Below are 26340 nucleotides of genomic sequence, written 5' to 3' on the forward strand. Positions count from 1 at the left end.
ATATATATATATATATATATATATATATATATATATATATATGTATACACACACACAGACACACACACATACAAAACATAAGTACATATAGGCAAACATATATATATTTATATTTGCCACAATAGGGAGATAACACTGTGAAACCTAAATCAGAAAAATAAAATTTATGCAGGATTACCTTAATAAAATCCTTATTCTCTCTGATTACCAAGTGGCTTTGATTCACTCTAATGAATAGTTAATCTGGCTTTGTTAACTTTTTTAAAGTCTCACAAACATGAACCCTAAGAATAGTCATTCTACTGTTGCAGAAATACTACAGTACATAACACTGGCTCTTTAGCTTCAAGTGCTTCTCCCCAACTACCAAAAAGAAAAAAAGAAAAAAGAAATCGAAGCTGGTATCTTCAGTAAAGCAAAAGTACTTAAGACTTTTGAACCAATAATTGTTCCCTTTAAATACAAATTCCAATTTTTAATTCTACTTGAAATAAGGAATTATCACTGATATTTGTTCAACGAGAATGGGTTGTTGATATTAACTGCTGTCATTTTCCCAGATTTTAATCTAAGCATTTTAATACAAGACCAAATAGTGACATAAAAGGCAGAGAAGGAAGGAAACTCAGAGATGAAACGACTTGCCCAAGTTATAACAAAACAGGAACTGGAAACCCAGTCTTCTAATTCCTAGTCCTCTTTGGGAGATTATGTTGGGTCAAACATTGAAATTCAGAAAAGGACAACCTGAAAAAGTTCCTTGTTAACATTAGCTGCATAATCTGTTAATAACTGCAGCAACCAGAAAACGAAAATTGAAGTGTGGAAGTAACCATGACTCCTCAGAATCCCTGTAAGCGTCTCCTTTTTGCGGATTACAAAATACACACACACAAGCAAAAAACAAAAAACCACAAACAACCCTTCCCACCCACTCCACTACCAACCCGGTCAGATTCTAAGGAACCTGGACCTTCAGCTGAACCTATCTTTTCTGCCTCCAGCCCCAAGAGAATATAAATAACGATAAGCATAGGATTAAGGGCTGAAAAAACAAAAAAAAACCCCCACCAAACCAGGCCTCTGGAGGTCTTAGAGAAGAGGAAAAATATTACATATTTTTCCAAAAAAGCAGAGCACAGAAAAACAAAAGGGAATAGCTGAGAGAGCACGCTACAAAGCAAAGACGACCCCTCCTGGCCCACACGTTGGGTGCAGCAGACTCAATCTGTCAGCTTTGGGACAGGATTGTCAGACATCCCTCGGCCATTGTTCCCACAGGAAGCTAGAGAGTTTGGAGGGAAAGGGCACCCTCCCCATGCCTGCCTCTACCAAGCAGCAATCGGGAGAAAGCGCATCCTCCGCACCGCACGCCTTGCCCGAGCCAGCCGGCGGGCGCGCAACCGCAGGGCGGACCCTGGCTCCGGGGCCTACCGCCAGGCCCAGCGTCTCCGCGGCGGGAAGGGGAAGGGTCGACCCACACGCCGGAGGGCCGAGCAGCTGCATACTCGCGCTGGACTGGGTGGGGAGAAGAGGTAGGGGCTGGGGTCACCCTGGAGGCTGGGGGCTCGGGGAGCCGGTTAGGCCTTTCTCACCATCGCGCCAAACTCTCGCTGCCGCCGCTGCCGACTCCGCCGCCGACTCCGCTGCCGCACACGAGTTTAGCCGCAATGTATCCAACAGCCAATCCCCGCGAGAGGAGCCGCCGGAAGTCGTCAGAAGGACACCGCGAAAGAACCTTTCGGACCATAGAGACTAACATATTTCCGGCAGCTAGAGCAGATACTGACTCTGTTTCAGCCATCTTGGAAAAGGGCGACGAGACCCACGGAGAATGTATCGGAACTTGAAAAAGAATCATTTTTTTTTCAAGACGCTGTCTTCCGTACTCTCGTTATTATGCATGCGGCTAAATTGATCACTGGTATAGAGAGTGATACAAGTCATCTTTCAATGGCCCCACGCAAAAATGGCGGCAGTATAAGAATCCCGGGGCATAGGTCAGTTGTAACCCGGAAGTACCCTTCTAAAGGAGGGGGTGGTAAGGCAATCCGGAAGTGGAGTAATGAAGAGGTGCCACTTGGCGGCCATGGCAGCTGTAGTATCGGTGGCTCCGGGTCAAGGCCCAGCGGAGTGGAGGAACATGGGCAGCACTGGGTATAGGGCAGAGACAGCTTTGTATCAGCTTCGCTACTGAACCCCTAAGGCCCATCGTTAGAAATCTGCAGGACTCCTTTCCTCATTCTAGACTCGGAAGAGAGTTTGCCGGGATTGGTGGGCTGGTCCCAGACCAGCCTGAGGATCACAGGCGGGGCGGCCCCGGGGAGATAGGGCCGCTGGAAGAACGAACGAGTTCACTTGGGTTTTCGTGCTTTTCTGCTGCCGTCTGGAACGCTGTTCGTGGAGGAAGTAGGCCCATTGTGCTACCCTTATTCCGACGACTGAAGAAATCGCTCACTCTTATATTTCCCATTGACTTTTCTCATCTGTTAACCCACGGGAATCCAGTGACTGGTATCGGAAAATTTACGGGCAGGGACCTAAAATTGCTGAAAGTTCTCTCTGGTGCTAGTATTAGCAAAAAGGGGCTGTTTCCAGGTACGTTCAAGAGAAGAGTGCCTCGTGAACACATCTGCCGGTGGGGAGGACCAAAGAACTGAAAGTCCACTTGTTATCTTTGAACAACCACACGCGTTTAAGAACCTAAGCACCCTTCGAAGCCTCGAGAATTTGTAGGCTGGTGGTGGGTGAATAAAGGAGGGCAGAATGGATGATTTCATCTCCATTAGTCTGCTGTCTCTGGCTATGTTGGTGGGATGTTACGTGGCTGGAATCATTCCTTTGGCTGTTAATTTCTCGGAGGTAAGAAGTTCTCAATTTTCTGTTAGCTGTCAGGGTGGCAGCTAGGAAGTAGTGACAGTTGTAAAGGGAAGCTGCTTCCCCAGTTAATATCAGAGTTAAAGGTCTTATTAAGGAAGACTATCTTTTCGAAAGATGCATAACATGTAATAATAGAAACAAACCTCCTCTTCATCACCACAGTTCATAATGGGGGTGGGTGGATCCACTGAAGATTCTGGAATACTCTGAACTCGCTGAAATTGCATACCAAAATTTGGGACTCTGTGCATTTTACGGGAGAGAGGCACCATAATGTTCTTTTGATACCCAGAAGTTCCAAAGAATCAAGATTCTAGATTGCAATCAAAATATAAATGGAGAATGTTGTTTGTCCATATGAGTTGAAATCAATATAACTTCTCTTTTTGAGAAAATCCAGCATAGCCTTTTGGGGAAAGGTATTTTTTTGGATACCTGTAATAAGAATGAAGTAAGAAAAACACTAAATTAGATTGTTCTTAAGTCACATTTCCTTTTAAAGAAAACCATTGAATGGGTTTTTGAAGTTGTTTTCAAATGTTTGTTTAGAAATGAATTTTTTGTTAATATGGTTTGACATTTTGTTTAATTTATTTGATTCTTTATCATTACTTGAACAAACATTAACAGGGAAGAATGATGAAAGCATTTTTCAATGAAAGTGCAGATAGGTTCTTCAGGTTGTCATAAGGAGTTCACAACATGCATAGCGCTCAAAGATTGAGGGAGAAAAACTACTACATTCAGGATTTCTTGAGTATACCTTGGGGTTCAGCAGTAAGATAGTTTCACTGCCAGTCCTGAAAGTGCTTTCAAAGAAAAGGGGAGTGGAGAATGGCCTGAAGTATTGATATAAAGGAAAGGTATAGGTGAGGTGTGAGGTAGGCCTTGAGGAAACCTGAGGAAAGAGGAGGCATTTATTGCTGGTAAAGAAAATAACCTGTGGGTGAGAAAGAAGGCGGAACTAGGCATTATGAGTTTGAGAAATAAAGCCCACAGCCAGATAGAAGGGGGACTTGAATTGCTGCTGCTCCTTTTCCGTTTCCTTTTTTTATCCGTTCCTTTCAGCATCTAATGATAACATTGAGCTACAATGTTTTGAACATATACGTTACTTAATTTCATTTAAAAAGCCCAGTGAGGTACAGATGAGGAGACTGACACTTAGATCATGTAACTTGGACGAGTTCATCAAGTGTGTTAGAGTCACAGCTGTTTTTTCAGTCTCCGTTTTTCTGACTCAGAGCAGTTCTTAGCCACTCTGTCCCTTGTGGCAGAGGTAGCAAACTGGTAGCCCATGTACCAAATCTAGCCTACACACTTACTTTATTAGATTAGCAGAACGTTAATTTTATTGTTATTGGTTTTTGTCTTTATTCCTCAAGGTAACAGTTGGCTAGAGCTGAGTAGTGGTAGATTGTCACAGTCCTTCTTGGCTGTGAAGCCTACTTCACTCATTTGGGCTACCTGCCTGCCCAGTCCTTTGTGAACCTGCCATCTTTCCTCTGGCATAAATCATATTTTCTTATAACTACAGTAGAATTGAGTTGATATTATTAGAGCTGACATTTGTGAAGTTTAAGTTGGTTTGTATATTTAAAAACTTATTGAGATAACATTTATCAAGAATTATAATTAATTCAAATGAAGAACTGATAGAACTTTTTATTTCTATAAAATTCTTAGACCTTTTCCGGTTTCAGTATTTTCTCAAACTGTCTTGAGTGATTTTTGCAATATGCAGGTATACGCTATCTTCTTTTCTCACTGAAGGAAATGTGTACGTGAGTGGTGTAATTAACTAGGCTATTAATAAGGATAATTAGTATGATATGTCACTTACGGCTTTCTAAATGGATGATCGAATGGTCTTTTTCCATATGCACGTCTTGAAATGCTATAAGTCATCATTCATAATATCTGTTCATTATTACAGCAGTAACTGCATTTTGAGCTGTTAGGACAAAAATAAAAGTTATGTGTAACTTAGTTAAAGACATTTTAGAATTCAACTGGTGATTTTTATCTCCTAGGAGTTAGCATTTTTTTCTAGACAAATTATACTATTATTATAGATCAATGTATTGCGAAACTAGTGAGATGATAAATGTGTAAAAAATAAACTTCAGGGCTTCCCTGGTGGCGCAGTGCTTGAGAGTCTGCCTGCCGATGCAGGGGACACGGGTTCGTGCCCCGGTCTGGGAAGATCCCACATGCCGTGGAGCGGCTGGGCCCGTGAGCCATGGCCGCTGAGCCTGCGCGTCCGGAGCCTGTGCTCCGCAACGGGAGAGGCCACAACAGTGAGAGGCCCGTGTACTGCAAAAATAAAATAAAATAAAATAAACTTCATTCATGGAGACTAGGAAGCACAGTTTATACGCTCAGAGAATAGCTCCCCTAACTCCTACATTGGCTAAACAACTTTTCTTTTTAAGGAAGTCTAGCTTTTCTTGGGGACTGGAGTTATTATAAATAAAAGGACCAATAAACCTAATTTATTTCGCAGTTCACTTTCATTTATATGAAAAGATACGCTTTTTATTCATGTTCTTAATCTGTCTGCTGCTTTGTCATTCCAAACTTTTTTCTTCAGAATTTCTCAGAGCAGGAATAAAAGATCAATAAAGCCATTAATTATGGCAGGATTAGTATTTAGAAATGAGTTGAAATCAAGTAGTCTGAAATTGCCGTAGCAGTGGTGTCTAGCTGCCATATCTGACCGTCAAGAGGTTTGTGTGGCATTGATTTTTTTGGTCACTTTCTCCACTACCTTGCCCCCCAACCAACTTTCTTGATGCTTTTGTAACTTCCTTATGCCTAAGTGACTTCTAAAACAAAGGAACAAAATCTCTGATTCTCAAATGCATTTATAAGTGACTGATAATCACGATGCTTTCTTCTTCAGCATATGGGCAGGAGAAAAATTAAACTTGTAAAGGCAGCCAAAACATGCTTTACACAAATGAGGTTTTGTCGGATGAAAGAGTTGGACGCACTAGTGTAGTCCTCTATTGTGTTTTAAGATTCAGTTGTTAATGAGCAGTTTTCTTTGACTCTAAATGAAAATGCTACATAAGTAGGTTGAGAGCCTGCAACTTAACATTACCTAGGATAAACCCAGCTTATCAGGTGCTCTGATTGAGGAATGAAGTTCGGATATAAATGATGGCCAGAGTGAGATTTTATATTGATGGTCTGGGGATTGTCATTTACCTGAGCATGTCTCCTTTTTGTCATAGAGCTGGGAAAGCAAAGTGTTTGCACCAGAGCTCTAGGGCAGCACTCCTCAAATTCTCTGGTGCATGCCAGTTTTTGTTTAACTTCCATTCCATTGCAGAGCAATATACTTGTGGGAATGAAATACTAAGCAAATGAAGTGGAAAAAAGGCATACAGGGCTTCCCTGGTGGCGCAGTGGTTAAGAATCTGCCTGCCAATGCAGGGGACACGGGTTCGAGCCCTGATCCGGGAAGATCTCACACTCCCAGAGCAGCTAAGCCTGTGCGCCACTACTGAGCCCGCGTGCCACAACTACTAAAGTCCGCACGCCTAGAGCCCGTGCTCCTTAGCAAGAGAAGCCACTGCAATGAGAAGCCCATGCAGCACAGCAAAGAGTAGCCCCTGCTCGCCGCAACTAGAGAAAGCCCACGCGCAGCAACGAAGACCTAACACAGCCAAAAATAAAACAAATAATTAAAAAAAAAAAAGCATACAAAATACAAGCCCAAATGCAGTATTGTGAGATTTAACAGACATACAATTACTCCTATAACTGTAAATATCATATTGCTATAAAACTTTTTGAAGGCTTTCTCTCATTTCGTACTTTTCTTGTTACAGGCCAGTTTGGATTATAATGCCACATTTTTCATGTGTTGAAGCAGTTTAGATCCATAGATATGCAGATGAAAGTAGTGCTATTCTTACTTCAGTAAAGTTTTTAAGGTAATTAGTAATGCACTCATTTCAAAAGGAACTGTCTGAGACGGGTGGTGTCGGTCAAAATCAGTGTCACTGCTTGAGCAAAGCTGTGTAACATCCAGCTCTTCTCTTACATGACTTCATAGGATTGTTGTGAGGATGTAAGGAAATAATGAGCACAGGGCTTAGCACTGTATCTAGAACATAATAAGAACTTTAAAAAACACTGAGGATTATTCTCAGTACTAATTGTAAAAACTTTTTTAAGATTTTCATTTTTATAACTTTGTTCTAAATTATAATTTTTAAACCTTTTATTTTGGAGCAGTCTTCTATTAAGGGGTTAACCCCCCCCACCCCCAAATCACGAAACTCCTCAGCAATTTGGCATCCAAAAAGTCTTGTTTAGCGGTTGGCATTCCTGTTCACCATGAATGTTTCATTTGGAGAGGCCAGGGCTTTTCCTTTGGTCTCCCTGCTTTATAGTATTTTTCTTAGTAGTTAACTTTCTCTTCTTCATTATACTTATTCTCAGTTTAAGCTTTGTTTTGTTTTTCATGTGTTAAAGTTTTTATTTTGTGTCTAATGATAATAACTGACTCATTCATAATAAATCTCTTTGGCTCTTTGAGTTACCACCAAATCAAAGGTTTGTGTCTAAAGAACGAATTTGTTCAGTATGTTTTTTCTCTGACAATTGATTATTTTTAAAATAGATTTGACAAAGTTTCATTTTTAAGGACTTTTTGCAGTTTCTGGTGTATTAACCTTTTATTCTTTTATGGTAATACAATAGATTTTACAATTGTTTGGAATTTCATTTCTAAATTTTAGACTTTTGAAACTTTGAATTCTCTGTAGTTTATCCATATCTGGAAAGCAATCAGTAACTTTGTCTTCCCTCAGATTATTGTCTTATAATGTTATTGTCTCATAAGTATCTTTGCTTGATAAAGCTAAGTTTGAATCAAAGTCTAGGTGCAATCTGATTCAATATTATTTTCCTGAAAAAGTTATATGGATAAACATCATTGAAATTTATCTGCATAATAATATTAATAATAGTTAATGCATATTGAGCTCCTTCTATGTACCAGGCAATGATGTGCATTATCTTGTTTAATCCTCAGGATGAGACTATGAGATAGATACTCAGGCTTGAAGACATCACATACCTGGTAGAGGTGGGATTTGAACTAAGTCAGTTTGATTACCAGTCCAAAGCACTTGACCATTAGATGATATTTTCTTTCCTAATGAACATTGTAAAGAAGGAATGAAAATATTATGGATCTAAATCAGCACCTTTAGCTCCCCCAACTAGGAATATCTTGCATCACTAACATTTTACCTTCCAGAGTATATCTCATGCCTTGTGCTTACTCAGTGTAACAGAATTAAAACTACTGAAGTAAACAATCTCTGAATACCATTGAAACCTATAAGAAAGACTGAATATGTCTCAGATGCCCTTTAAATTAGCACCTGCCAAATTGGAATCTGAAGCAGTTCTCATTTTAAACTATTCAAGATTAACTTCACACTCGATATCTCGATATCTTCATAGTTTAGTCATTCTAAATTGTGCTCTTCAAGAATTGACATCCTTTTTGAGGGAAGAGGACCTGAACTGGATTCAGAATGCTTCTGTATGACAGTCTTAACCTCCCCTCTCATTGAAGAATTTAGATGTGAGACTTTGTTGAATGACAGTGAAGTTTAAGAGCCTCTGTAGCTCAGTTTGGAATTCCAAGTAATAAGTAGTAATGCTAACCATGAGTATAGGTATTTCTTAAAACTTATGATGGAATTATAAAAATCTCAATTCTCCTTTAATACTAATATTCAGTGTCTAACTTCATTGCAATAGAAGCAGGTATTAGTTGGTCTGCAAAGTCCTCTGCCCTGATTATATGGATTTTTAAGGGACAGAGTCTTGGGGTTAACTACTAGATAATTACATTAAACAATCGATTGTGAACCCTGTATTTATCTGGAGGTCAATTTTCTATTAACCAAAAAATTACACCCTAGCTTCTGCACCTTGTTGTATTAATTAATTAATTAATTAATTAATTCTTTATGCATTTGACAAAGGCAAGTTGGGCAAAGAAGACAGGTGCTAAAAGCAAAAGGTGAAACAATGAAATAGGTTTTATAGAGAAGCAGTTTAGCATGGTGCTTAAGAGTATAGATTCTGGAGCTAGACTGTGTAGGTTCAGATCATGGCTCTGCCATTTGCTGGCTTTGTGAGCCTGGACAAATTACTTGCACTTTCGCTGCCTCTGTTGTACAAAGTGGGGATAATAGAAGTATCTACCTTATAGGATTATTGTGAGGATTAAATGAGTTAATATACGTAAGGTGATTATAATTGAACGTGCCTGGCTTAGTAAGTACTTAGTGAATATTATTATTAATAGAGGTGAAGGAAAAGAATATTGATAGCACCTCTGTTATGCAGAACTTGTCCATCCAGAAGCCTCAGCAATCTAAAGGACCAGAAAAGTCTCTGATTAGCTAAATAGATAGCCTTAAGAGCAAGCACTTTACTTGCTGTCTACTGTTCTTGGCTCTCACTTGGCTCCTGTGTATCTTTTTATGTAATTTTAGTAAGCTGGTGTGCCAGTTATCAATTTATTGCCTCTCAGCTCCAAATTCACTCTTCATTAGCTACGCTGCAAAAATGGATGTGGGCCCTTTAAATATTTTTCCTTTGCCAGCTGGCACAATGTTAAGCTTTGTCAGTAGAGGATGCTGGAGAGAAGTTGTAAGGAGAAGGGGTTTTCCCTCTTGATTCTGGCATGCTTGCTCAGCAGGCCTCCTAGGTGACAGCCTCACCAATGTCCAGCTTCTGCACTGCAGGTGGCTTTCAAAGCCCCAGACTCCTGCTGAGCACACAGCTTCTCCAGCACCTAGCAGTCAGGAGCTCCCACTGGCAACCCCGTCTTGGGTGGTTTTATAGGAGAGTCTCTCTGGTGAGACACTTTCCCATGAACAGTTTTCCCAACACCCTAGAGTACAGATTTCCAGTGAGTTAACACCAGTGTGGCACCACAGAAACTTCTCTGCTTGTGATATTGTGATTTATAATAAGAAGTATGTATTTGCTTTTCCTGGTACAGAGTTCCTAAAACCCTTGGAATTTCCTAAATGATAAGAGCCATAAAGGTGTCTTATTATGTGAATGAGGTGACTTTTGGAAAGCCACTAGGTAACCTAAGGATGGGGGCTTGTCACCTGGAGAACCAACCACATGATTCCAAGGGTTGGAACTTAACAGTCCCACCAGGGAGGGGAACGGGGATGGAGGTTGAATGAATCGTCAGTGGCCAGTGATTTAATCAATCATGCCTATGTAATGAAGCCTCCATAAAACCCCAAAGGATAGGGTTTGGAGAGCTGGTTCGGTGAACACATGGAAGGTGCTAGGAGAGTTGCATGCCCAGAGAGCATGGAAGCTCCGTGACCTTTCCCCATACCTTGCCTATGAATCTCTTATATCTGGCTGTTCTTGAGTTATATTCTTTTATAATAAACAGGTAATCTAGTAGGTAAAATGTTTTTCCGAGTTCTGTGAGCTACTCTAGCCAATTAATTGAACCCAAGGAACCTCTGACCTATAGCTAGTTGGTCAGAAGCACTGGTAACAACCTGGACTTGGAACTGGCATCTGAAATGGCAGGGGGCCAGTCTTGTAGGACCTGATGCTATTTCCGGGTAGTGTTACAATTGAACTAAATTGTGGGACACCCTACTGGTGTCCAAGCATTGCTTGGTCTAGGGAAACCCCACCACCACACATATACCTCGGAATTGGTCCCAGACCTTTTACTGCTGTTCATTGAGCCCCAGCCATGCCCTCTCCAGCAGAGTTTGGATCTCAACCCTTATGAGACCTCTTCTTTGAGCAAATCTTATTTTGGTCCTAGGTAGTCACTGCTCCTTTTAGCTGCAGTTCTTATGTTCTTCAGAGTTCTTTCTTACTGGTTAATTTCTCATTATTCCAGCCCCCCCCCTTTTTTTTTTTTTTTTTGCGGTACGTGGGCCTCTCACTGCTGTGGCCTTTCCCGTTGCGGAGCACAGCCTCCGGGCGCACAGGCTCAGCGGCCATGGCTCACAGGCCTAGACGCTCCGCGGCATGTGGGATCTTCCCAGACCGGGGCACGAACCTGTGTCCCCTGCATCGATAGATGGACTCTCAACCACTGCACCGCCAGGGAAGCCCTCCAGTCCCCTTTTATAATTACTCTTTGTATTAAATTTTTCTGGTTCAAATTACTTTATGATTTCCATTTCTTGATTGAACCCTGACTAATACAGCTAGGTAACGGGTCATAAAATCATATAAGTATTGAGGCTGAGCAGTGAATCAGGCCTGGAGGAAGATAAAATGGTCCAAGTGTCATGATGTGTGGCAGCTAACCTCCAGTGTCAGTGCCTGGGAGTCTAAGGGAGTCGTGAGAACTGTGGTCAACTGTGGCACAGAAGAGCATGTGCCATTTGATGACACCAGCCCTGCTGTTGTCAAATCTTCCTACTTTTCAGAAGTTGGAAATCTGGATTCCTATATGAATCTTCTAAATTTTATACTTTGGCTACTAATTCAAATATTATTGCGTCACTGTGTGGGTCAAAAAACCTGTGTTTTGGACTTCCCTGGTGGCGCAGTGATTAAGAATCCGCCTGCCAATGCAGGGGACATGGGTTCGATCCCTAGTCCCGGAAGATCCCACGTGCCACGGAGCAACTAAGCCCGTGTGCCACAACTACTGAGCCTGTGCTCTATGGCGCACGTGCCGCAACTACTGAGCCCATTGCTGCAACTACTGAAGCCCGTGTGCCTAGAGCCCGTGCTCTGCAACAAGAGAAGCCACCGCAATGAGAAGCCTGCGCACTGCAGTGAAGAGTAGCCCCCTGCTCGCTGCAAGTAGAGAAAGCCTGCATGCAGTAACAAAAACCCAACACAGCCAAAAACGAAACAAAACAAAACCAAAAAAACCCCTATGTTTTGAACTGCCAGTCTCAATCCTCTGGGCTGGACTGTCTGATTTCTAAGCTCTCTGTAAAGTAGAAAGAGAAAACTAGAAGGGGTGGGGCAACAAGTAGAGGAAATAAGTCACAGCACGACAACAAGGGGGGAGACTGAAAAACATTTCAAATTACTACAAAACCTAAGTGTTTTGTAGTAATTTGAAGTGTTACTACGTGTTTAGAACCACTTGGTAAAGGGGAAAACATCTCTACGTGCATATTAAGGGCACTGTGCTCTCTAAGCCCACCACAGTATAATAGTTAATAATAACAGTAGCTACAGTATCAACTCATGTGTCAAGTTCTGCACTGATTTTACAGTAACCTTGAAAGGGAAGAATTCTTATCCTGTTTATAGATGAGGAAACTGAGCCTCAGGGTTTACTAAGTTCAAAGCCACTGTTTATATAGCCTCTAATTAAATGAACAAAAAAAATTTTTTTAAGCCTGGCTATATAATAGGGATTCTTTGTGGCAAATTTAAAAAATATGATAATGTGTAAAAAGAAAATAAAATCATCCATTATCCCACTGTCCAGTGAGAATCACCAGTAACATTTTTGTTTCTTTTCATTCTTTTTTTTTCTATTTGTTTGCATTTTTAATATGGTTGATTATGTGGTATATGTATAAATTTACATTTCCCCTTCTTTTACCTGGTAATTATAAACATTTTCCTTTATTATTAAAATCATGTTCTACGCACTTTTTTGGGGCGGGGGGCATGCTGCGCGGCTTGTGGGATCCAGGGATTGAACCTGGGCCCTTGGCAGTGAAAGTGCCAAGTCCTAACCACTGGACCACCACGGAATTCCCTATAGGCACTTTTTTTTTTTTTTGGCTGTATTGGGTCTTCGTTGCTGCGTGCAGGCTTTCTCTAGTTGCCGCAAGTGGGGGCTACTCTTAGTTGGGGTGCGCAGGCTTCTCATTGCGGTGGCTTCTCTGTTGTGGAACGCAGGATCTAGGCGCGGTGGGCTTCAGTAGTTGTGACACGTGGGCTCAGTAGTTGTGGCTCGCGGGCTGTAGGGCACAGGCTCCATAGTTGTGGCGCATGGGCTTCGTTGCTCCACGGCATGTGGGATCTTCCCGGACCAGGGCTCGAACCCGTGTCCCCTGCCTTGGCAGGCAGATTCTTAACCACTGCGCCACCAGGGAAGTCCCCTACAGGCACTTTTTAATGTCTTCATTACGTTCAGTTATTTTACATACAGAAATTCTTATTATGCATTTAATTTGTTTTCAAGTTTTTGCTATGATAATAGTGTTGAATGAATATTTTTGTGTCTAAAGCTATGACCATATTTCAGATTATTTCTTCAGGGGTAGAATGACAGGATTAAAGAGCATAAACATCTTCAAGAAGGTTCTCAATCTATATTACCAGTTTTTTTAAATGCATTTTTTTTCAACAAATGCAAATGACACTGTGTTCTCACAAACACTGAGTACTATCGTTTTTAATTTTTAAAACTTTGCTAAAAAAAAAAACTTTGCTAATTCGATAGAGAAAATGTAGTTTATTATTTTAATTTTCTCAGTTCAGTCAAACTTCTTATGTATTAATAATATAATATTTCATTGCCAGTGTTTTCCCAGGTCTTTCCCATGCATCAGTGGGTTTTTGTTTGTTTTTGTAGTCACATCGAACAATCTTATGGGATTTCCTTTTATTTTTAGAAAGGATTCATACAAAAAGACAAGTTAGTCTTGTTTTCCAAGATTGAAGGAAGTGGCATCAATAAAGTATTGCTTGTTCTTACCTCTATGTCAAATGAATTAGGAAAGGGGAAGCCTGTATGCCACTGGCATAATGGCAACTGTGGTAGCATTGTTCACTTGAACTTCTGTCCAAGTATCTGGGTTTTGTTTTGTGATTCTTGTGGAGGAGGGGCTTAGAAGCATTTACTGCATGCTACTGATGAGGCTGAAGATAAGTAGTAATACAACTACTCTGTGCTAAATGTGCTAACATCATACTCCTACATGATCGCGGTAGTAGTGGCAGCCCGAAGGATATTGAACTTGCTCAGTATCACAGAGCCACTACTTAGAGGCAGGAAGCTTTTTGGCATCTTGCCTCAGTTGTAAGGACTTGAAGAATCGAGTTCATATTTGAGTTTTCTTCGTTATCTGTTACTGACACTTAGCAGCAGATAATGTAGTAGTTAAATTGACATTAGGAAGTATCTCCTTGAAGCAGGCTTATTTGTAAGAATATGGAGAAAGAAAGCCTTTGTTGCTTGAACAAGAGTTACTTTGTGCCCTATGATATTTCATCTCTTCAGTGCCTGGAGCTTTGAAGGAATCAGTCTCATAACATGAGATGCATCTTTGATTTTTTAGGAGACTATAGTTGATGCTTTCAGAACTAACATGAACATGGTATAAGGGAGATTGAAATAAACAATCTTCGGTATTAAAAGCTTTTAAAATTATCAGCATGTGTTTAGTTGAACCAAACAATTTATTGACTGTTTCTATGAGCAAGGAAAGAAAAACCATTTAACTACCTTGGTGTCTGCCAAGAAAACTAAACTGACTTCAAAGCTTTGCACTGCAGTGATAGCTAATGGCATTGAATACAAACTGTTGTTTTAATTAATACTTCTGGTCAATCGTTTGGCTTAGTCAGGCTACAGATGTGAAATTGTAAAATGAGATATCATAAAATGAATGACATCGCACAGTTCATGCCTCTCTTGAGCAAATATTTCATTTCTCCACCAGAAACTATTGCTTTGGGAACTCTTTTCATCTTGGACCAACACTTGGAATTTGTAGTTCTTCATTTAAATACACCCTTTTAGTGATTTACCATAAGCAAAGGAGGGAACCATAAGCAAAATGTCAGCATTTTAACTTTGACATGTACATAGTTTTGAGATTAAATAACAAGTTGTGAAGTTGTGTGAAAGAATACAGCTGTACAAATAAGCCACATGGATGGAGCCACATCTCAAGTGCTTGAAATAAATAAGATTGAGTCTAAAATGATTTAGGTAGTTAAAAAAATTTTTTTAAGAAAAATTGAAACTATAACCCTTGACAATTATGCCTATTTTTTGACTATTGATTTTTTTTTCATCACAAGTGTTGCCTCTATAATTAGGTTGCTGTAAGAAAGTTAGTACACATTTATCGAGCTGATGAAAGTTATGTAGAATAAATAATCTTTATATCGCTTTGCTGAAGATTGATTGAAACAGTGCTGAAGATTGAAACAAGGTTTTGAGCTCCTTGGAAATAAAACAGTTGTCATTTAAGGTATTTGCATGAATGAGACAGATGACAGCATTGCCTCACATTTACTATGATGGAATCCTATTATGGTTCTTCATTGTATGTACTTTAATACCCCTTGAGCCAAAGGATAAATTCTGAATCAAATAACCACTGAAAATTCTAGATATGGTTATGCTTTTAAGGGACTTTTTCCCTTAAAAGGCCTATTTCCTAGCACAAGTATTCTAAAGAGGTTCCAGTGCATTCATATATTTGTTGATATTAAAGGCCGGTGGAGTGGCAGGTACCAGGTCCCCAGTGCCTTGCATGATGCTGGGCATTTAATTCATTCTCTTAGTATATATTTAGGGGAGAATCTGTTATGTGCCAGATACTGTTCTATAAACTGAGTATTCAGCAGGAAATTAAAAACAAAAGTTTCTGCCTTCATAGAACTTAAAGTTTTGGGGTAAGGAGTTCCAGGAACAAACATAGGTTTGTTCAATTTAGTTAACTTAGTTAAACATAGGAAGTTTAACTTCATTTGGTAAATAAATGTGCTTTAATTTCAAAATAGACTGAAAACATAATACAGTAATTTTAGCTCACACTGCCTTTCCTCAGAGGAAATATTACAAAGCTAGATGATTTACTGAAGTTTACCTCAGTGATCTCTTTTTTACAAATTCTCAAATTCTTTTTTTTCTGACTTTTTTTATGGTATTGTAATACAGATCTCATGCTTACACTGTTGTAGACCAGGGTTTTCCGGGCTTTTGGATTTCACGGGTCAGTAATATATTTGAAATTCAGGAGAATTGATAAAGGATTGCCTGCTTTAATTTTGCAAGTAAGGACACTAAAAAACAAAAACTATTGTCACCATCATTTCTTAAAAGAAAGGACATTTTAACATAAAAGAGTATGTAGGACATAATCTTAGAATAAAGAATAGTCCTCTACATTGAAGAAATACAATGTTATGAAAAACTCATTACATTGTCCTTATTTCTCATTTTGCCATAGACTTTTAGAAAATGTCAACAGAGAACAATTATAACTAATTGTAATTTTAGTTTTCCTCTCGATGTTGCTAAGGGATTTTTCTGACACACTATTTAAAGAGGTTGTGTGATTGGATTTTATCTTTTTTTTTAGAGGTAAATTTTATGTAATGGATTTATGTCTCGTGCCATATGAGGGACATTGTCTTGGAATGCACAGGGCAGCAGAGTGCGATGTCAAATCTGATCATGCCTCTACACTGACTAGCCTAGCTGTGTGATCTTGGGCAAATCATCCCTCATTTTTGGCTTTTGATTCTCCATCTTCATAGAGCGAGGATCATTTCTTAAATTTCTTCCAGTTCTTAAACTTGGATTCCATGTTGATAACTTTGGTAGCTAGTATCACACTTTCAAAAGTAGGTGTCTAAAGATTAATAAAAATTTTTACTGTCTTTCTAAAAATTTGGACCAGGCTCCCGTTCACATTCCTTCAGCTGAGAGCATTTAATTGTTCATACATGATTAACAAAGAAGTGTAATTTCATGACTATGTACTTTAAAGATTTACCATAATTTTTTTGTAATGATATTAGCTACACATGGAGATTTGACTGTTTTCTAGCTTGGGCCTTTGGGAAATTCTTATAAAATCTGTTGTGATAGATAATGTTCAGAAATCTGGTCCATGTAAATACGTGAATGGAATTATAAGTAATTTCATCTTAGAAACAATGTCTAAAAATATTAGATTATTTTAAATTACTTAAAATTTAAAAGACAGCATTTTAGGAGAATTATTTTTTACTTTCTTTATAGATTTGAAGCTTTTGTTTTTTATGTAGTGTCCATAGTTATTCTGGATGGTATGTATCCCTCAGTTCTCTTAAATGGTACTGTTTCAGCACCTTAATTTTGTGGTATGCAAGCCTCAAAAACTCTTCTGCTCCTGCTTGTAAAACTTTTCTCAATCTAGTGCTTCATGTGACTCCAGTGTAGAATATAATGAAGCACCTGGTAAGTGCCTTGTGAATTTGTGGATTGATCCACAGTTGTAAGCACCACTGGTTTCTGCATGCAGTTATTTACATAAAATTCTGGTGAATGATTTTTAAGGACTATCTGAATGACAAATTAGATTAAGAAAAAAAGAATTTTTTTTTCGGCCGCAGCACTTAGCTTGCAGGATCTCAGTTCCCCAACCAGGGATTGAACCCAGGCCATGGCAGTGAAAGCCCAGAATCCTAACCACTAGGCCACCAGGGAATTCCCCAAGAAAACATTTTGAAAGTGGTTTTTGGTATTCTCCATAGACCTCTGACCTTGGTTTCGAAAAACTGCCATGAAGACGCCTTGTTAAAATTGAATAGTTCTGAAATGAATCCTTTCAGAGGTCCTGGCTGAGTAAATTACTCTCCAGATAATTTTATAGAGTAAAAGGTACAAATCTTAATACAGTTTGCTAAAATGTGACAAATGTATATAAATGTAACTCACATCCCAATCAAGATTTAGAACACTTCCATCATCCTAAAAAAATAACCTGGTGCCATTTTCCAGTTAGTCTTTTCTGCCACTGTGTGGCAGAAGCAGCCTGCCAGAAGCAGCCGCTGTTCTGATTTCTATTGCCACAGATAGTTTGGCCTGCTTTTAAACTTCATGTAAATGGACTCAGTACATGCTCTCTTTGTGTAAGGCCTTTCAAACACTGGGGTGATGTTTTTGAGATTCACGTTGCTGTATGAAGCAGTCATTTTTTCCTTTTTGTTACTGATTAGCGTTCCATTGTGTAAGTGTACCACAGTTTGTTTATCCATTCTGCTATTGCTGTACATCTGATTCAGATTCTGGCTATTATGGATAAAGCTTCTATGAACATTCTTATACAAATTTTGGTGGGGACATATGCTTTCATTTCTCTTGGTAAATACCCCAAAGTGGAATTGCTGGTTTAACCTTATAGGAGATGACCAGTTTTCCAAAGTGGTTGTACCATTTTATGCTCTCACCAACAATGTATGAGAGTTCCAGTTGCTCTATATCCTTGCCATCATTTAGTGTTGTCAGTCTTTTTAATTTTAGCCGTTGTAGTGGGTGTGAAGAGGTATCTCACTGTAGTTTAAATTTGCACTTTCATGATGCTTAAATGATGTTGAGCACCTTTTCATGGGCTTTCTGGCCATTCATATATCTTTTGTGAAGTATCTGTTCAGTGTTTTACCTGTTTTTATTTTTTAATTTTAATTTTGTCTCTTATTGAGTTGTATTCATTCTTTATATTTCAAATACAAGCGCTTTGTCAGTGTCTTAGGTTGGGTTCCCCAGAAAACAGACTCTGAGAAGATTTGCATGCAGGAAGTTTATTGGGGAGTGCTCTTGGGAGTAACACCTGTGAAAGAATGAGCAGGATTAAGCAGATGGAGAAGTTGAACTGTCCTTCAGTTGCCCTAGAGGCCTCAGATCAACCCACAGAAGGCTCTGAAGCTGGATGGCCCTTCTGAGATATTCTGAATTGAGACAAGGAAGTGAGGCTTTGTACCTCCCTCCACATAGCCCCAAGTGGGCTAGTCACTGGATGTGGACTGCCCTGGGGGAGGGACTATAACTTGAGGCTAGCCAGTTCCCTTTGACCCAAGGGCAGGATCGCAGAGGGAGTCAGCTGCAAGCCATCAACAGGCAACAGCCCCAGCAGCTGGGGGAATAAGTGTCTCCAACCTGAAGGGGGCTGATGTGGGCAGCGTTACCACAGATATATGTATTTCCATTACGGATGTAGGTACTGCGGGTATTCTCTTCCAGTATGCAGCTTGCCTATTCATTTTCTTAATGGATCAGCAAACATTTAAAATTGTGATGTTGAATTTGTTCGCTTAAAATAGTTTGTGTTTTTTGTGTCCCTGCTGAGAAATCTTTGCCAACCCCGTGATTGCCAAGATATTCTACATTTTCTTCTAACAGCTTTTGCGTTTTAGGTTTTATATTTAGGTGTATAACCCATCAAGAATTAACTTTTGTGTATGATGTGAGTGTCTTAGGTTGGGTTCCCCAGAAAACAGACTCTGAGAAGATTTGCATGCAGGAAGTTTATTGGGGAGTGCTCTTGGGAGTAACACCTGTAACTGGGTTATAAGTGTAACTTGGATTACTGGTAACCCAAATAATTCTTGAGGGCAATTAGCTCTTTCTCTTTTCGGTACATACATCTCTTTCCTCTCTTCTCATCTTCCCTTAATTTGCAAATCTGGGGTATCTTTCATTTCCATTTCCCAGAGTAGAGCATAGTCAAAATGCTCACAGGACAATCTTCTTTCCTAGTAATTTATTCATCAGTTTGAATTGTGGAGTTCTGAAACCAAGGCCTTCAAATGAAATGGTATGCTCAGTCCAGTTCAGTTTTACCCTCATTTTTGTCCTTCCTGAGCAGTAAAACTTGACATTCATGATTTTTTTTAAACAAAGGTGACTTTTATGAATTGTTTAGAGAGAATGATGAAAAGACTAATTACCGTGTCACCTTCTACACAGAATAGAGCTGTTTTTCCATCTTGTGTTCTCCATGCTCTGACAGTTTGTCTCAAATGAATGCTGTGATTAGCAGTACTTCGGTGAGTTTAGTGACTTGGAAAAGACAAAGACTCTTAGAATAGCTCAGTATTGAGCATTAAAATAGTAACACCAGTTGTCTGGTGTCATTTTTCCAAAATGCTTCGGCCACTTTCTCCTTTTGACTCCTCTATCTTCACAACACATGTAGAAATATTATTTTACAGAAGAAAAGTTGAGGGACTTCCCCAGTGGCGCAGTGGTTAAGAATCCGCCTGTCAATGCAGAGGACACGGGTTCAAGCCCTGGTTCAGGGAGATCCCACATGCCACGGAGTAACTAAGCCTGTGCGCCACAACTACTAAGCCTGCGCTCTAGAGCCAGCAAGCCACAACTACTGAGCCCACGTGCCACAACTACTGAAGCCTGCACACCTAGAGCCCGTGCTCCCCAACAGGAGAAGCCACCGCAATGAGAAGCCCGCGCACCGCAACAAAGAGTAGTCCCTGCTCACTGCAACTAGAGAAAGCCTGCGCACAGCAACGAAGACCCAACGCAGCTGAAAAATTAATTGATTAATTAATTAATTTAAAAATAAGAAGAGTTGAGGTGCTAACTTGTTAACTAATTTGAACATGGAGTCAGTTCTGCCTCCCAAGCCAGTGCCCCAACCACTGGATGCATTCAGAACACTCTCAGTTTATAAGTAGTTAATGGCTATCCTGAATGTATGAAGGGGTGACCTGGCCTAGGTGCTAAGGGGATTTCCCTCTTGCTATAGGGCAAGTATTAGCTGGTGCTGACACTGCAACTGTAGTTCCCCCATTTTCAATAGATACACAATAGGTATAGATCCTTTCTTTGTTCCCAAACAAGGAACGGCTAATGTTTCAACCAGCCTTTCAGCTAAAAACCCATTTTCCTGTAGAGGCAGTACTTGTACATATATATTCCCACAGCTTCACAGTTGCAAGTTCAGTAGTATATCAGAACTAATACAACCATTGTTATTTTTGCTAACCTCATGAAAGAAACTAAAACAGAAGAGTTAAGTACATGATATACTATTAAATTGTTAAAACTTTTTCCTAAGCAACATAAATGCCCTCTTGTAGGTTTTTGTTTTTTTTTTTTAATTTCATTTTTGGCTGCGTTGGGTCTTTGTTGCTGTGCACGGGCTTTCTCTAGTTGTGGCGAGCAGGGAGTATTCTTCATTGTGGTGTACGGACTTATTGCGGTGTCTTCTCTTGTTGCGGAGCACAGGCTCTAGGTGCGCGGGCCTCAGTAGCTGTGGCTCACGGGCTTAGTTGCTCCATGGCATGTGAGATCTTCCTGGACCAGGGCTAGAACCTGTGTCCCCTGCGTTGGCAGGCGGATTCCCAACCACTGCGCCACCAGGGAAGTCCACCCTCCTGTAGTTTTAAAGATCATTTTTCATACTGCTAAGACTTCAGGAAGCCATATAGGGTACATCACCGCTTCAAGAAATTTTGAAACTTAATCTTTTATATCTTGTATGTCAGGATACTGTCTCTTAAAGAAATCTGAGTGAAAAGAAAAAACTGGGATTAAGTGGATTAAAACCATAGATCATTTATGGCATTGATTGTGATGATGGTTTCACAGATGTATACTTATTTCCAAACACATAAAGTTGTATGCATTAAATATCTATAACTCTAGTATGTCAGTCTTAGTTAAGCATTTTTTAAAAAGCTATAGGACATTTAAGCATCAAACTGAATACGGGGACTTCACTGGTGGTGCAGTGGTTAACAATCCGCCTGCCAATGCAGGGGACATGGGTTCGAGCCCTGGTCCGGGAAGATCCCACATGCCACGGAGCAGCTAAGCCCGTGTGCCACAACTACTGAGCCTGCGCTCTAGAGCCCGCGAGCCACAGCTACTGAGCCCGCGTGCTGCAACTACTGAAGCCCACACGCCTAGAGCCCATGCTCTGCAACAAGAGAAGCCACCGCAATGAGAAGCCCGCACACTGCAACAAAGAGTAGCCCCCACTTGCTGCAACTAGAGAAAGCCTGCATGCTTCAACCAAGACCCAACACAGCAAAAAAATAATAAATTTAAAAATAAAATTTAAAAAATGTGTTGTAAATTATATATTACACATTATGTTTATAATCTATAAAGTAAAAAATTTGTTAATGTGTAATTTATACTTGTTCTACTTGTATGTATACATTTTCAAAAGGATTATGAGATTATCAATGCATATTGTTGGCCACCAGCTTTTTCCTCATAACAGTACATCATGACTTTCTATATCCATGAATAGACCTGTATCATAATTTTTAATTGCTGAGTCTTGTGCTACTGTGATGAAGTATTAAAGTTTATTAGCTAGCCTCCTTTTGTGGACATTTAGGTTATTTTCAGGTTTGCATTCTTAATATGTGCAGTGGTCATCTTTGCATAGTTCTTTCTTTCTTAGGATAAATTTCTAGAAGTGAAATCGCTGGATCAAAGAACTCACATTTTTGAGGCTTTAAATCTAAATTGCCAAATTGGGGTCCAGGTAGGTTGCAGCAATTCACATTTCTTCCAGCGTTAGACAAGTATGCTCATTTCTCCTTATTGTGGGTAGTAGACAAGTTTTCCCACATCATTGCCAATCTGGTAAACTTAAAAATGGCATCTCCTTGTTTTAATTGGCATTATTATTCATGAAGCTGACGCTTTTTCATGTTCAGTGGCCATTGCAGATTTTGGCCTCACAGATAAGCAGCTCACAGTCTTCATTGCAGGTACTTCAGAAACTTTACCCCGTTCATTCATCAGTCTTTTCAACAGCTTATGTTTTCTTTCCAGGAGCGACTAAAGCTGGTGACTGTTTTGGGTGCTGGCCTTCTCTGTGGAACTGCCCTTGCTGTCATCGTGCCTGAAGGAGTACATGCACTTTATGAAGATTTTCTTGAGGGTGAGAAAGAGAGACAAGCCTTTGAGATACGTTATTGATGTGGAGGGCTGAAAGGAGAAGCTTAGTGGTATTTTTTTCTGAACACAGTTCATGTTCGCCATAGAATATATGCCAAAACATATCTTTTGACGCCTTTGACAATAAACACATCAGTAGCAGTTTGTGATTGAATGCCTCAATCCATGAATACCACTTAAGATTTATTTGCAATAATGCATGAATTCTGGGCTTTATAAGTATGACAGTCATTTTTTAATGTCCGTGCAAAAACTTCCAAGATCCTACATGATAATGATTGTATTTTTAGTGTTTTTTTTTTTTTTTTTTGCGGTACGCGGGCCTCTCACTGTTGTGGCCTCTCCCGTTGCGGAGCACAGGCTCCGGACGCGCAGGCTCAGCGGCCATGGCTCACGGGCCCAGCCGCTCCGCGGCATGTGGGATCTTCCCGGACCGGGGCACGAACCCGTGTCCCCTGCATCGGCAGGCGGACTCTCAACCACTTCGCCACCAGGGAAGCCCCTTTTAGTGTTTTTTAATTGAAAAAAATATATAGATAAACACATTTGGATTAAAGGACCCTTTATAGTAAGCTTTGTCGTGAGGACCTCTGTAGTAAAGGATAACTAAAACATGAAAGAGACCTTTCCTGACAAGCAGAGAACAGTATAGCTGTATAAGAGAAAATGCTGAGCAGTGTCAGCTTGGTTCACTCACCTGTTAAATGATTTGGTCCTTCACACCAGCTGGAAGGCATACTTGATTCAAATTTGTGATTCAGCAAAATCAGATGCCTACTTGTCATGAAACTTCACAGATACCTGTGAAGGACTGAAACCACAAATGTTAAATTGGTGAACTGAATCTTCAAATGCCAAGAGTCTGTTGGACTTTAAGAATAGTGTAAAGAGGTAAACACCTTCCAAATTTCTTACTAGTTATAGTATAATAAATAGTCTTTCAGGTCTCAGTAGAGGAAAAGAACTGTGTCTTTTATCCAGATTGATGATGCTCTTATGCCTAGGGTATGAACATGGGCATAATGGTAAAGAGTGAGGATTGTGGAGATTTTATTGCAAAATAGGACAGAAGCTGAGGATTGGTCAGCCTTAGCGGAAAAAAATAATAAATCAGGAGCCTTAGAGCAGTGGTTTTCACCCTTTTCTGATCATATATTCTATTGGGAAAAGAGATACACACGTGCTATTGTACTGATTTACTCTGTACATTATAAAACACACTCCTTAAGTAGAAAATTTTGGAATATGAGATTTAAAGTCCTTTCATATTCTAGTGGATCATCTTGAATTTTTCTGGATGTGATCATTACTATCCTGATATCCTAGGAAACATTCAGACTATGATTAAATAGACAATTAAAATTTGTTTTGCTCGTCTTTCTGCTAAGAATTATGGGTGGCAGTTATTTCCTAAACTTGTCTGATAATAAAAGTTCCTTGAGGGAGGGGTGCATTTTTAAAATGTAGTTTCCTGGCCCCCAACCTAGACTACTGAATCAGAATTTCCAGGGAAGGGACCTGGGAATGTTTAATTTTAACAAGTTGTCAAATGATTCTTTTTTTTTTTTTTTTTTTTGCGGTACACGGGCCTCTCACTGCTGTGGCCTCTCCCGTTGCGGAGCACAGGCTCCGGACGCGCAGGCTCAGCGGCCATGGCTCACGGGCCCAGCCACTCCACGGCACGTGGGATCCTCCCGGACCGGGGCACGAACCCGTGTCCCCTGCATCGGCAGTCGGACTCTCAACCACTGCGCCACCAGGGAAGCCCCAAATGATTCTTAATAGACAAGTTTGGGAGTAAGCTTTGTAGTGATAGACAAGTTTGGGAAACAAACTTAATAGACAAGTTTGGGAAACACTGGGGTAGAGGAAAGAACTGCTTCAGGTTTAGTTTTTGTTTGTTTGTTTTTTAATAACAGTTTATGAGATAATTTACATACCATATTTCAGGTATAGTTTTAAAGTTAAATGTAGCTACTATGTGTTGGGTTGCTTTCCTTTATTTTAATAGTTTTCCTGGTTTTGTCCTAAAATAATTTTGTGGATTCATTTGAAAATGTATGTGCTGTATAAACCTGTTTTTTCAAAAATAAGCGTTCTGGTCTCTTTAACCTTTTCACCATAGATTATTCTTCTGCCCTAAGCCATCATTAAAAAATCTTTTAAGGGACTTCCCTGGCGGTCCAGTGGTTAAGACTCCGTGCTTTCACTGCAGGGCGTGTGGGTTCTATCCCTGGTTGGGGAACTAAGATCCCACAAGCCACCGAGCCTTGCCAAATAAAAGAAAAAAAAACTTTAAAAATTATTTTCCCTGGTGGCGCAGTGGTTGAGAGTCCGCCTGCTGATGCAGGGGACACAGGTTCGTGCCCCGGTCGGGAAGATCCCACATGCCGCGGAGCGGCTGGGCCCATGAGCCATGGCCGCTGAGCCTGCACGTCCGGAGCCTGTGCTCCGCAACGGGAAGGGCCACAACAGTGAGAGGCCCGCGTACCGCAAAAAAAAAAAAAAAAAAAATTATTTTCATTTATATATTTTACACTCACTCTTTTTGGCATGAATGACTGCATTTTGCCAAATGCATAAAGTCAAAATGCAGAACAGTCCCATCACCTTCATCCCCTTTTGTAGTCAAACCTTTCCCCCAACCTTGGGCAACCTCTGATCTCTTCTCTCTCTCTATAGTTTTGCCTTTTCTGAATGTCATATACATGTAATCTTGTAGCCTTTGGGTCTGACTTCTTTCAGTTAGCATAATGAGGTTGAGAGTCATCATGTTGTTCTGTGTATCAGTGGTTTGTACCTTTTTATTTCTGAGTAGTATGCCATTGTTTGGATGAACCATTGTTTGGATGAACCATAGTTTGTTTATTCCTTCACCAGTTGAAAGACATGGGTTTTTTCCAGTGTTGGTGATTATCAGTAAAGTCACTATAAGCATTTGTGTACAGGTCTTTGTGCGAACATGAATTTTTATTTCTTTTGACAGGTGGAATTGCTGGGTTATATGGTAAGTGTGTGTTTACCTTCATAAGAAATTGCCAAACTTGTTTCCAAAGTGCCTGTACCATTTTGCGTTCCCCTCAGTAATGTGTGAGAGTTCCAGTTGACTCCCTTCCCAACACTTGATGTTGTCTATTTTGTTTTAGTTTTTTATTTTAGTCACTCTAATAGGTGGGTAGTGGTATCTCAATGTGGTTTTGATTTGCAGTTTCCTAATGGCAAATGACGTTGAACATCTTTCATGTGCTTGATTGCCATTGCTGTATCTTCTTTGATGGTATCCAATCATTTGTCCATATTTTAAATTGAGTTTTCTTATTATTGAGTTTGGAGAGTTCTTCATGTATTCTGGATACAAGTCCTTTACTGAGATATGTAATTTGCAAATATTTTCTCCTAGTCTGTGGCTTCATTCTCTTAACAGTATCTTTCACAGAGTAGTTTTTAATTTTGATGAAGTGAATTTATCAGTTCTTTCTTTCATGAATTGTGCTTTTGGTGTCATATTTTAAAACCTTTTGCTAAACCCAAGTTCACAAAGATTTTCTCTTTTGTTTTCCTCTAGAAGTTTTATAATTTTAGGTTTTATACTTAGGTCTATGATCCATTTTGAGTTAATTTTGAACACAATGTAAAGGTTCATTTTTTTAAAAAATAAATTTATTTATTTATATTTTTTATTTTTGGCTGCATTGGGTCTTTGTTGCTGCACGCGGGCTTTCTCTAGTTGCGTGAGCGGGGGCTACTCTGTTGCGGTGCACGGGCTTCTCATTGCGGTGGCT

At 39.9% G+C, this 26340-nt stretch overlaps 2 protein-coding genes across 3 annotated transcripts in view; one reads left to right on the forward strand and one right to left on the reverse strand.

Annotated features, from left to right (window-relative positions):
• The window catches only part of ERH (ERH mRNA splicing and mitosis factor), a 15233-nt gene extending 13516 nt beyond the window's left edge, over window positions 1–1717 (reverse strand). Inside the window, exon 1 of the mRNA XM_029239770.1 lies at window positions 1596–1717. Coding sequence (XP_029095603.1) covers window positions 1596–1598 — 3 coding nt within the window. The 5' untranslated portion in view covers window positions 1599–1717. The remainder of the gene's footprint in view (window positions 1–1595) is intronic.
• A 371-nt stretch (window positions 1718–2088) lies between these two features.
• Window positions 2089–26340, forward strand: part of SLC39A9 (solute carrier family 39 member 9) — a 49258-nt gene continuing 25006 nt past the window's right edge. For both annotated transcript variants that reach the window (XM_029238414.1, XM_029238412.1), the window contains exons 1-2: window positions 2089–2862; window positions 22433–22541. In XM_029238414.1, coding sequence (XP_029094247.1) covers window positions 2767–2862; window positions 22433–22541 — 205 coding nt within the window. In that variant the 5' untranslated portion in view covers window positions 2089–2766. The remainder of the gene's footprint in view (window positions 2863–22432; window positions 22542–26340) is intronic.

The sequence above is a fragment of the Monodon monoceros genome, unplaced genomic scaffold (genome assembly GCF_005190385.1).
Source record: "Monodon monoceros isolate NGI ecotype Baffin Bay Population unplaced genomic scaffold, NGI_Narwhal_1 Super_Scaffold_21, whole genome shotgun sequence".
NCBI lineage: Eukaryota > Metazoa > Chordata > Mammalia > Artiodactyla > Monodontidae > Monodon > Monodon monoceros.